The 11,912-nt window shown below is 37.6% G+C and overlaps 2 protein-coding genes across 2 annotated transcripts; one reads left to right on the top strand and one right to left on the bottom strand.

Moving 5' to 3' along the window:
- Positions 1 to 1,796: 1,796 nt before the first annotated feature.
- On the top strand, positions 1,797 to 5,246 carry LOC111892938 (uncharacterized). The gene has a single exon (XM_023889011.3). The coding sequence runs from the start codon at positions 2,120 to 2,122 to the stop codon at positions 5,159 to 5,161; it is 3,042 nt and encodes a 1,013-aa protein (XP_023744779.1). The 5' UTR covers positions 1,797 to 2,119; the 3' UTR covers positions 5,162 to 5,246.
- Positions 5,247 to 5,378: 132 nt separating this feature from the next.
- LOC111892939 (protein LYK5) lies at positions 5,379 to 7,665 on the bottom strand. Its single transcript, XM_023889012.3, has one exon. The coding sequence runs from the start codon at positions 7,467 to 7,469 to the stop codon at positions 5,487 to 5,489; it is 1,983 nt and encodes a 660-aa protein (XP_023744780.1). The 5' UTR covers positions 7,470 to 7,665; the 3' UTR covers positions 5,379 to 5,486.
- Between the last annotated feature and the right edge of the window lie 4,247 nt (positions 7,666 to 11,912).

Here is an 11,912-nt window from a genome sequence, read left to right as displayed (position 1 = left end):
GTTCACAATCACTCATAATAGCATTAGGATTTCGAGAACTAAGGTTAGGACAATGGAGGCTGGAAATAAGGCCAAACCCTAAAGCATAAGGTGTTTAAATAGGGTGTAAAGTCCCGGATTTAGGGTTTCCCAAACCATGTCCAACTCGTCGACTTGATCCTCCCCAACTCGTCGAGTTGGTCATCCAAAATGTGTGTCCCAACTTTCCAACACATCGAGTTTATTCCTTAAACTCGACGAGTTGGTCTTTTGAAATAAGGTTTTATTTCCATATTTAACCTTTTAAATTTATGGGTGTTACATTTTCATTGTGTTTTTTTGTAAGAAGTTCTATCTATGGACATATCACACCCTTAATTTGGAGATCAAAGATACATTTTTAGCTCCAAAATAAAATGAATACTTGAAGAAAAATATTATAGAAAATGAACCAACTTTGAACATTTACAATTTTTTTCATATGAATTTCATTTGAGGTGAATATTTTTTTCATTGTGCTCTATCTAACAAAGGTTATCCATAGGCATATCATACTTGATATTTGGATATCGAGAATTTGTATTTTGTAAGCTCTAGGTTAGAATAACTTAGGATGTTTAGAAACATGTTTTATGTAGATCACATTAATTAGATATTATATTAATGGATAATATAAATATTAAACATATACGTAAGAAAGATATGTAAATATATAAGTTCTAGAGGGGTACACAACGAATACATCATTTGGTAATTCCCATTGAGCAATAGCGGTAAAGGATATACCATATTAATGGTCCAATTTTTGATACATTGTGTGTTTTTGGCCCATACCATACTTGAAATGATGAATATGCCTTTAAATATTTTTCAATGATCTTTTTTATTAGTTGAAAAACACACACACACATCACATACCTCTTATCTATTTTATGCTACCTTTATCTCCTACAAAGCACACCCAAAGAACCAAAGGTTTTCCTGTCCGTCACCACCGACATCTATCACCCCCTTTGCTGTCACTGACATTTGATACTGCACCCCTTATCCTCCGTTCAAATCTCCAACCATCTTCCCCTCTATTTCGTCGACATTAATTCCTCTTGCGGATCCTCAATGCTCGGTAGTATGGATGAGCATTTGGACCGGAGAACCGGCCGGAACCGGAACCGGATAGAACTGATTGGGCCGAGACCGGGACGATATTCTTGTGGATTTTTGGAACCGGGAACCACGACAATAACCGGTAGGAATCGGAAAGCAGTAGAACCGGCGGTCTAATTCGATACTTAAATTCGGCCGACTTCGGTTCCCGGGTCGAGTCCGATTCAAACCGGTTCCAGTCGGATCAGTTCCTTTGCTCATCCCTACTCGGTAGAGTCCTCAAAAAGACCACTTCCTCTCCAAAAAATCATTTTGAAAAACACTTATATAATAGTAAAAAAAAATGACTTATTGATTTTTTAAGAAACTAAGGCTAAAGGGAGTGAAGGTGTTAAGGGAGGTGTCTAGGGAAGTGCTCTTATGTCAAAGAAGATGCTAAGAAAGAGGTGCTATGTGTGTGGCGAGATGAGAGAGGCGAGAGAAAGCATGAAGGTGTGTTGTGATTGGTTAATTTGTATTTCTTTATACATTTTAATTTTTGTTTTCAAAATTAAACCTATTAAATTGTCACACTTTCATTCTTTATTTTTTGTGTGCTAAAAATGTTAAGTCTATACGGCATAAAAGAAACTAAAAAATCATATATGTGAACGTGACAAGAATGTTACCATTATTAATAAATAAACTATTTTAGAAAACAATCCCTATACACCATGTTATTGTCCAAATCGAAAATCAGACGCCGATCCCAAATGTGAAATCAAATCCCCCTTGATCTTGCGTTGAATATTAACCCTAATTTATGTCCTTACTCCTTAGAGGCTTTCAGCACCACAGACTCTCATTAGATTTCTCGTCGCCGCTTCATTTCAGTCAAAACCCCCAGAAAACACTTTTGTCCTTTAATCAACTCTACCCCTCAAAACCTTACTTTCGGCAAAAACCCTCTCATCCCCATCATCGTTTTCTTTGCAATTGGACTATTCAATTTGGTCATTCCAGATAGAGGCGTTGTTAATTTGTTATTACACTTTCGATGGATGATTCTTATGATTGTCGGAACATCCGGAATATATGCATTCTTGCTCATGTTGATCATGGAAAGACTACTCTTGCTGATCACCTGATTGCCTCGTCTGGAGGTGGGGTTCTCCATCCCAAACAAGCTGGTCGCCTTCGGTTTATGGATTATCTAGACGAAGAACAAAGGCGCGCGATAACGATGAAGAGCTCCTCAATTGGTCTTCAATACAAAGGTTATGCGATAAACCTTATTGATTCGCCTGGCCATATGGACTTTTGTAGTGAGGTTTCTACTGCTTCACGTTTGAGCGATGGCGGTTTGGTTTTGGTAGATGCTGTTGAAGGAGTTCACATTCAGACACATGCTGTTTTGCGCCAGGCATGGATCGAAAAACTTACACCCTGTTTGGTTTTGAATAAGATTGATAGATTGATTGTTGAGCTGAAGTTGAGTCCCTTGGAGGCTTATAATCGTCTCCAAAGAATCGTTCATGAAGTTAACAGCATAGTTAGTACTTACAAATCTGAAAAGTACTTATCAGATGTCGATTCAATTCTTGCTGGCCCTGCTGGTGAGGTAAGTGATGAAAATCAGGAGTTCATAGAGGATGATGAAGAAGACGCGTTTCAACCTCAAAAGGGAAATGTTGTGTTTGCTTGTGCATTGGATGGGTGGGGGTTTAGCATTTGTGAATTCGCAGAGTTTTATGCTTCTAAACTCGGTGCTAGTTCTTCCATTTTGCAAAAGGCGTTATGGGGTCCTAGATACTTCATTCCAAAAACAAAGATGATTGTGGGTAAGAAGGGACTGTCTTCTGGAAGTAAAGCTCGCCCTATGTTTGTGCAGTTTGTGCTCGAGCCACTATGGCAAGTCTATGAAGCAGCCTTGGATACAAATGGGGATAAAGGGATACTTGAGAAGCTAATCAAATCGTTTCATTTATCTATACCTCCTCGTGAACTGCAGCACAAAGATCCTAAATATGTCCTTCAATCTGTAATGAGCAGGTGGCTTCCTTTGGCTGATGCTATTTTATCAATGGTGGTTAAACATATGCCAGACCCCATTGCTGCACAGTCCTTTCGCGTCTCCCGCCTCCTCCCTAAAAGAGAAATCTTGGATTATTCTATTGGTGATTCTGAAGTGGTTGCAGAGGCTGAACTCGTGAGGAAATCAGTTGAGGCTTGCGATTCACAACCTGATTCTCCTTGTGTAGCTTTTGTATCTAAAATGTTTGCAGTTCCTATGAAGATGTTACCTCAGAGAGACGTAAATGGTGATCTCTTGAGTAATTATACAGAAGAAAGTGGAAGTGGAGACTCTGATGAGTGCTTCCTGGCATTTGCCAGGATCTTTAGTGGGGTTCTTCATTCAGGTCAGAAGGTTTTCGTGCTATCAGCTTTGTATGATCCACTTAAAGGTGCAGATTCAATGCAGAAGCATATTCAAGAAGCTGAGTTGCATTCACTGTATCTGATGATGGGTCAAGGCTTAATACCAGTGGCATCTGCTAGAGCAGGGAATGTGATTGCCATTAGAGGATTAGGTCAACATATATTAAAAAGTGCTACTCTTTCATCAACAAAGAACTGTTGGCCTTTTTCAAGTATGACATTCCAGGTTTCACCTACTCTAAAAGTTGCAATCGAGCCTTCTGATCCTGCTGACATGGCTGCACTTATGAAAGGGCTTAGGCTTTTAAACCGAGCAGACCCTTTTGTAGAGGTGAGTGTGTCTGCTAGAGGGGAACATGTCCTTGCTGCTGCAGGTGAAGTTCATCTTGAAAGATGCATTAAAGATTTGAAAGAGAGGTTCGCAAAGGTAAATCTTGAAATTTCACCTCCTCTTGTGTCTTTTAGAGAAACCATTGAAAGGGAATCTTTAAACCCTTTTGAGAAACTAAAATCTTTAAGTGTGAGTTCTAATTTTATCGAAAGAGCCACACCAAATGGGAGGTGTACAGTTCGTGTCCATATTTTGAAACTTCCGGATGCACTTACTAAGTTACTGGACGAAAGTTCAGACCTTCTAGAAGCTATCATAGCAGGTAAAGCAATACAGGTGAAAACAATGGGAGGTCAAGATGATGATCATCCAGTTGAAGCACTTAGGAAACGCATTTGGGATGCAATAGAGAGTGAAGTTTCAGATGAGAATGCTGAAAAGAATAAAACTTTATGGGAGAATCTTTTAAAAAGAATCTGGGCATTAGGTCCGAGACAAGTGGGTCCCAACATGCTGCTTCTTCCAGATTCAACCACAAAAGAAACAGGTTCTTCTGTTCTGATAAGAAGCTCTCCTTATGTATCTGAAAGATTAGGCTTCACAGAGGCTTCTAATTTTGATGAAGTTGAAATCGAGAACCAATCACTGATTGAGGAAGCAAAGAGTCTGAGAAGCAGTGTGTTATCCGGGTTCCAAGTAGCCACTGCAGCGGGCCCACTGTGTGATGAACCAATGTGGGGCTTAGCATTCATGATAGAAGCTTCAATTCTCCCATTTGAAAGTGAAACCGAAGCCATTCATCAGCAATCTCAATCAGATCAATACGGGGTGTTTTCAGGGCAAGTTATGACTGCTGTAAAAGAAGCTTGTAAAGCAGCTTTACTTCAGAAAAACCCTAGAATCGTTGAAGGGATGTATTTCTGTGAATTAAACACACCAACAGAGTATTTAGGACCTATGTATGCTGTTCTTGCACGTAGGCGTGCTAGAATCTTGAAGGAGGAAATGCAGGAAGGATCTCCATTGTTTACAGTTCATGCTTATGTTCCAGTTGCAGAGAGTTTTGGTTTTGCTGATGAGTTGAGAAGATGGACTTCTGGTGCTTCGAGTGCTCTTCTTGTTCTTAGTCATTGGGAAGCAGTTCCTGAAGATCCCTTTTTTGTACCCAAAACAGAAGAAGAAAAAGAAGAATTTGGAGATGGGTCAAGTGTTTTACAGAATACAGCAAGAAAGTTGATTGATGGTGTTAGGAGGCGTAAGGGGTTACCTGTTGAGGAAAAAGTTGTTCAATATGCTACAAAACAGAGAACTTTGGCTCGTAAAGTTTAGAAAATTTTGATTTGGTTTTTTTCATTTCATTTGTAATATCAAAAACAGAGATTACATTACGATAAATGATGGCATCTTATATTCAGTTGGTTCTTGTTCTTATGAAATTAATGTTTTTTGGCTCAACCCATTAAGTCATTCTGTCCAAGTTAAGTAAAAAAGAAACAGCCATGTATTGCAATCAAGATTAAGTGTTTTAACCCATTAAGCCATTAAGTATAATAATTAATGGTATCTTTTATTCTCTAATATACAATACATACTCTACACCATATCAAAAAAAAAAATACATTTTAAATTATTACAATGATTTATAGCATCTTATTTATCTGCCAATGCTGAGGGATCTCGAGTGTTCAAGTTCATCAGATGGGTCCCAATCTTCAGAAGACGACAATATCTTTGACAGAACCACAAACACCTCCGCCACATATGGGCGGTCGTTTAAATCAGCCGCTACACATTTACTAGCAACCTCCGCCATGGAATACGCCAACTCCAATGGATACTCCCCCTTCAAATCACCATCCATAAACGCCACCAGTTTTTCCCTCACATTTTCACCTCCAACCACCTCCTTTATCATCTCCGACAGCTGTGCCCGGTTTACAACCACCGCATCCTTGTCTTCTTCCTTCTCCGGTGCTCCGGTGGTGGTGGTGGCTTCTTTTCCGGACAAGAGCTCTGAAATCAAAACTCCCAAAGCAAACACATCCATTTTAGGAGTGATCAAACCGTTTTCAATGTATTCTGGAGGCATGTAACCGTATGTTCCAACCACGTGTCTTGTCAATTGAAGTTCTCCATCTTCATTGTCATCTACACTTCTTGCAAGCCCAAAATTTGTAATCTTTGCTCTCATGTTACTGTCTAATAACACGTTGCTGCATTTCAAGTTCTTGTGAATGTATGGTGGAGTGATGAAATTGTGAAGGTAGTTCAATGCATCTGCTATATCGTGTGCGATTTGAACTCTCTGTTTCCATCCCAAAACTGAATCATTTCCGTTCTTTCTGTTTTTCGTGTTCTTTGTGGAGTGAAGCCAGTCACTGAGTGATCCGTTTTCAGCGAATTCGTAAACGAGATATGTGTTGCCTTGATGTAAGCAGAAGCCAGAGAGTCTGATTGTGTTTGAATGATTGATTTGTTTCAGGATATTGATCTCACCGGAGACATCACCTTTCATGATCTTCACTGCTGCAAAATCTCCATTGAAGATCCCTCTGTAAACAGATCCGTTCACTCTGTTTTCTTCCCTGAAATCTCCGGTAGCCTTTTGTAGTTCCTCATATTTGTATACTGTTAATGATTCAATCGCGAATCGAATTCCTTCTGATGAAATGGACCATGATTTGCTCTCCGACGGGATCATCACTTTAGGAGGAAAGTGTTTGGGTGGAGGGAGATTATGCTGGTTTTGATTCTTCCTCCTCCTAAAGAACCAAACGAGAAATCCAGAAAGGGAAACGATTAGAAGCAAACCCACACCGATTCCAACGCCAACGAAAACCAACTTGCTGGAGGAGCCACCGCCGGGGCTAGGCGCTACTGGGATTACCGGTGGAGCAGGCGGTGTTGCTGGAGTTGCAGAGTTGTTGATTCCGGTGGGTGGTGTTGTCAGAGGAATTAAAATCGGCGTAAACGGGAAGACGATATGAGTAGGCGAGAGCTCGTTTGCGTCTAAAATGCTCTGAATATCATCGACCCCGAAAGTGTCCGCCATAGACGTATAAGTATCGCCCCATGTAATCAGGTAAGTGAGCAAATACCTAATTCCGGCAGCCGTCTGGTTGGCCGTGGGACACGCGCATCTGAGAGGAATCGTGATATTATTACCGACTAGCAGATTCCGGTAGTTGTAGGTATTTTGGGAGATCATAGCTTGGCAAGTGGTGAGACCCTCGTAGGTATTATTAGCCAGACTGAAGTAAGTCTCGTTGGTGCTTTGAAGTACATAGCTGGCGTTGTGCTGGTAGAATCCGCCGGAGCAAGAACAGTTACGGATAGGGACGATGATGATTGTGTTAGCGGGGATGATATCGGAGGTGGAATTGAAGTTATTGATAGCGGCGATGTCATTAGGGTTGGACCGAAGGAGAGCGGCGATAGAGAAAGGGGTGTTGTAGAGAGGTGGTTGTGACCGGAAAGTGAGGTAAGATTGACAGGCCGGACTGGAATTGCAGGTGTAGCCGAGGGCCTCGGTGAAGTTTTGTTCGCAGGCGAGTTGTCTGTTGTCTACGTACGTCTGCTGAGCTCGGAATCCATGGATGCAGAGCAAGAACACAGACGACCACCACCATAACAGCATTATGGGTTGAGAGTGGATGATGAATTTTGGGAATTGGGAAAACGATTGGAGTAAATGAGACAACGAAATTGACGATTCCTAAAATGTGAATAATAAAGACTTGAAGATTCCACGCGTTTTCAAGTTCCCATTTGACGACGGCGGTCTTCCGATTTGCGTATCGGAGACGGTGGTCGAAAAATCAACCACTAAAAGTCAACGTGTCGTCTTTTTTCAACAGATTAAATAATTCAAAGATTGAAACTTCAATGTTACAAAAGTAACCATCGGGTCATTAATTTTAATTTAAACTATTTTTATATACAGGTTTTATTTAAGTAAGACTAAATTACACGAATGATCCTTTGTTTTGGGTAATTTTCGTTTGGTCCTTAATTTATTTCTTTAACTCGGAAGGTTCTTATTGTTTGTTTTTGTTACGTGTTTGGTCCATACTATTTGTTTTTGTTACGGGCTTCGTCCCTGTCTTACTTAAATAGACTATTATTTAAATAGGGAAAATTGTGGGGTATGTAATGTAAGATGATGGGAGGTGGGGTTGGGGATATATTTATTTAAATAAATAAAAAAAATCAAGAGCAAAATAGTCTTTTTAGGTAAGACAGGGACCAAACGCGTAACAAAAACAAACAGTAGGGACCTTCTGAGTTAAAAAAATAAGTTATGGATCAAACATGCAAATTACCCTAAACCATAGGGACCATTCATGTAATTTACTCTTTAAGTAATAGTTTTTTTTTTCAAAATTTTATGTCCTATTATCATTTTTATAAAAAAAAAAAATAAACCTATAATCAGTTTTTTCGGAAAACAATGAAATTTCAACCAATTATAATATTTCAAAAATTAATTATGATGTCTATATGATAAAATAGGATGTCGTTTTAGCCGACCCTAATTTTATATGCCGAATCCTATAACTTGGTTGTATAAATGTAATTTATTAGATATATAATAGAAAATATGATTAATTGCTAGAAGGGCATTAAGTTGTTATGGAATGCAGGCTTTTGAAGTGCCAACATTGGGCTTAGCCGAAGTTAGCAATTAGCACAAAGTGTGCCTAACAAAGCCATAGCCCAGCCAGATAAAATTGTAAATATCAACCTTCTAAATATTTTAAGGCTCTTCCACCTCTTTAGGGTACGAATTAGACAGTACATTTTTTTTGGAAAGGAATTTCCCCAATGAGGTTTTGGACCGGCTTTCACGCACCGATTAATCTCCTGCTGCAAACATAGGTTATGTCTCATGTCTTGTAGTCACTGCAGACAAACATCAATGACCACATGGGTTGAGACCAAATATCTCTTGCTAACTCACACATGCAAAAGTATGATTAAATGTCTTTGAATCATGAGAAGAAACCTCTTTTTATTAAGGTTACATTTGACTTGAAGTTTATCTAACATGATATTCCAAACCAAAACGTTAACATCAATACGTACAACTTTATTCATTCTCGTCTTCTTATCATCTACCGGAACCATGTTCACATTAATCCACTATCCAGCCAAACTGGTCGATTACTTGCCACTGGAATCTAACTCCCAACTCCATATGTCTAGATGGTGTGAAAAAGTTACCACCTGTAAAAAGCTTAGTAAGTTCAACCTATTAGTCACACCCACACCACTTCTCGACTTCTCGGCAGCCAACTAAGGTGTAGCCTTCGTTCCTAGAAAAATAATATTTGCCTCTTATATGTCTGCCTCGATGTCGTGCATATACAAACTTGTCAATTTTACTAGAGTTGAAAATAATTCTAATTGGTTTAATTACTTGATTAATGTCTAATTAATTAATTAAAAGTCAGATTGGATTAAAAGCCATAGAATTAGGGATAAGCATTTTGTCCCAAATCCCGATCCCGTACCGGAACCGGTACCGAACCATACCGAATTTAAAAATATGGGACGGTACTTGGTACTCCAAATACATGAAATTCGGGAATCGGTACCATCGGTATCGGTACTAGTACCGAAAACCGGTACCATTCCCGGTACGGGTACCGATGATGTTAATTCGGTTCGGTACTCGGGATTGATTTTCGACCAAATTCAGTTTTCGGGAATCGGGAACGGTACGGGTCAATACCGGTTCCGTCCCACGCTCATCCCTGCATAGGATTTAAATAGTTTAATTCCCCATATATATATATATATATATATATATATATATATATATATATATATATATATATATATATATATATATATATATATATATATATATATATATATATATATATATATATAATAAAACTCAACGTTATTAAGATAATTTAAAACAAACTAAACTAACAACATAGATAAAGAAATTTGATGGAGAAGAAGATTGAGAAACGATATGAGGTATTTTATATCTTGTGAAATTGTATCGTCATATCTTTGCAAGAACATTTTATTTATACTATAAAAATTACCTATCATATGTCATGTAAATAGTATGATATAATAGCTTTCACCAATTCACCAATTATTTGTGTCATTCATAATAATTTACAATACTCCCCCTTGGATGACATCATTTCTGATCTAGAGTTCAGTTTTGAAGTATTACCTCATTAAAAACCTTGCTAAAGAAAACCCAATGGAAAAAAACTTTAGCGAAGGAAAAAATAGAAAACCCAATGGAAAAAAACTTTAGCGAAGGGAAAAAGAGTGCAGTGTATAGTTGACTCCCCCTTATTTAGACATTTGTTACATTATATTCCGTGACCGCAGATCTGGGCTAGTCAATTTAGAGACAATGAGCATCAAAAATAAGTTTTTGATGGAAGATTATTTAGAAGGATTAATCTTAACCAAGTTATAGTATATGTTACAAGGGTTCTGTACATATAAAGAACGCCGAAATCCGAGTTATAACGAAGAAGTTATGGCTCGTCGAAGTTTTTACGGCGAAACCGGCACGACACCACGTAACGTAAAAAGTGAATTTTTGATAAACTAATTTTTAGCCTTAGATATCTAAATGAAAGTTTTAATATACGTTAAACCAAGAGTGTGCATAAAAAGAACGTCAAAATCTGACTTCATATAAGGAAGTTATGATTTTTCTAAGATTTGACATAAAAATGCACAACCCGAAATTCTAATTTTAGATCAATCGATTTTTGGACAACGCAACCAAATGAGAATAAGATCTCATTAATAGTAGCGCAACGGTAAAAAGACAGACGAAAACGAACGTCGAATGAAGAAGTTATGAATTTTTAACGAACTTTTCTTGTCTCGGCCTGTTAAAAATATAACTTTAAAAATAAAGTCAAAATTAGCCAACGGAATCTAAATGAAAGTTGTAGAGTACGTCCCCGCCTAAGCGTGGATATAAAGAGCGTCAAAAACAGAGTTCGTATGAACAAGATACAAATTATAATTGCATATTTATGTATTAAAATAAAGTATAAATCATATATACGTACATATATATATATATATATATATATATATATATATATATATATATACATATGTATATATCATTAGAAATGTATCGATGATGTGGTCATTATAAGACAAATGTTGAATACTTTCGACATTAGTTTAGTATAAATATCGTTAAATCTATTAAAAATAGTATTATAAAGGGGTGTTTAGTTGTTTATATAACTATAAGGTAATTAAGTAACTATGAGGGTAGTTTTTGAAAATTCAATTACTATAAATAAGAGCATTAGGCTCTCATATTTCTTGCACCATTCTCTTAATTCGAGAGCCTCTCTTCTTATCCCCCGAGCATTTCGATCCCTCATGATTCGACTTCTCTTTCTGTAGTTTTAGCATAGTAAGGTGAGCGCTGAAGCGCTGCACAAATCTTTCTTAGAAAAGATTCAGCGACGAAGTTCTGCCCCTGCAGAGCCCGACTCCTAGCTAAAACCCTCTTGTAAGTAAGTTATGCTTACCCTATTTTAATATAGATTATATTTAAAATTAGTATTGTTATTATGAACTTATAATAAATATTTGGGCTATTATTATGACTTATATAAGTGTCGTTATAATATCTTTTTAACTACTTGTGGTACGAGGAATCTGGTTTAAAGGGTCGCATAGGGTTGTTGGATTTCAAAAGTGTTATATGCCAAAATGGTCATGCCCTACGGTGTTTTATGTTTGACCCCTGTCTGTACATAGTGGTTGGAAAATATTGTTAAAACATTTATATAATAATAATAATGCTAAGACTAATAATCAGTCACGGTAAATATTAGACTAAAATCTAGTGGTAATAATACTAGGTTTCATCGAAGGAAATTATATTGTTAAGAAGCGAAGCGCTGTCCGAGTTTGGAAACATCACTTTAACAACTAAGTGCATAATTACTTCCATCTTACACATAGATATGAAGTATTTTATATAAACTATGTGCTATGTGTGCATATTATCTGTATACTTGCTATGTATGCTGGATGAACGATTTTATACAAGTTTTAAATG

This window comes from Lactuca sativa, chromosome 8 (assembly GCF_002870075.4).
Source record: "Lactuca sativa cultivar Salinas chromosome 8, Lsat_Salinas_v11, whole genome shotgun sequence".
NCBI classification, from domain to species: Eukaryota; Viridiplantae; Streptophyta; class Magnoliopsida; order Asterales; family Asteraceae; genus Lactuca; species Lactuca sativa.
Note: the sequence above shows the minus strand (reverse complement) of the source record. Positions and strands in the feature narration are given on the sequence as shown.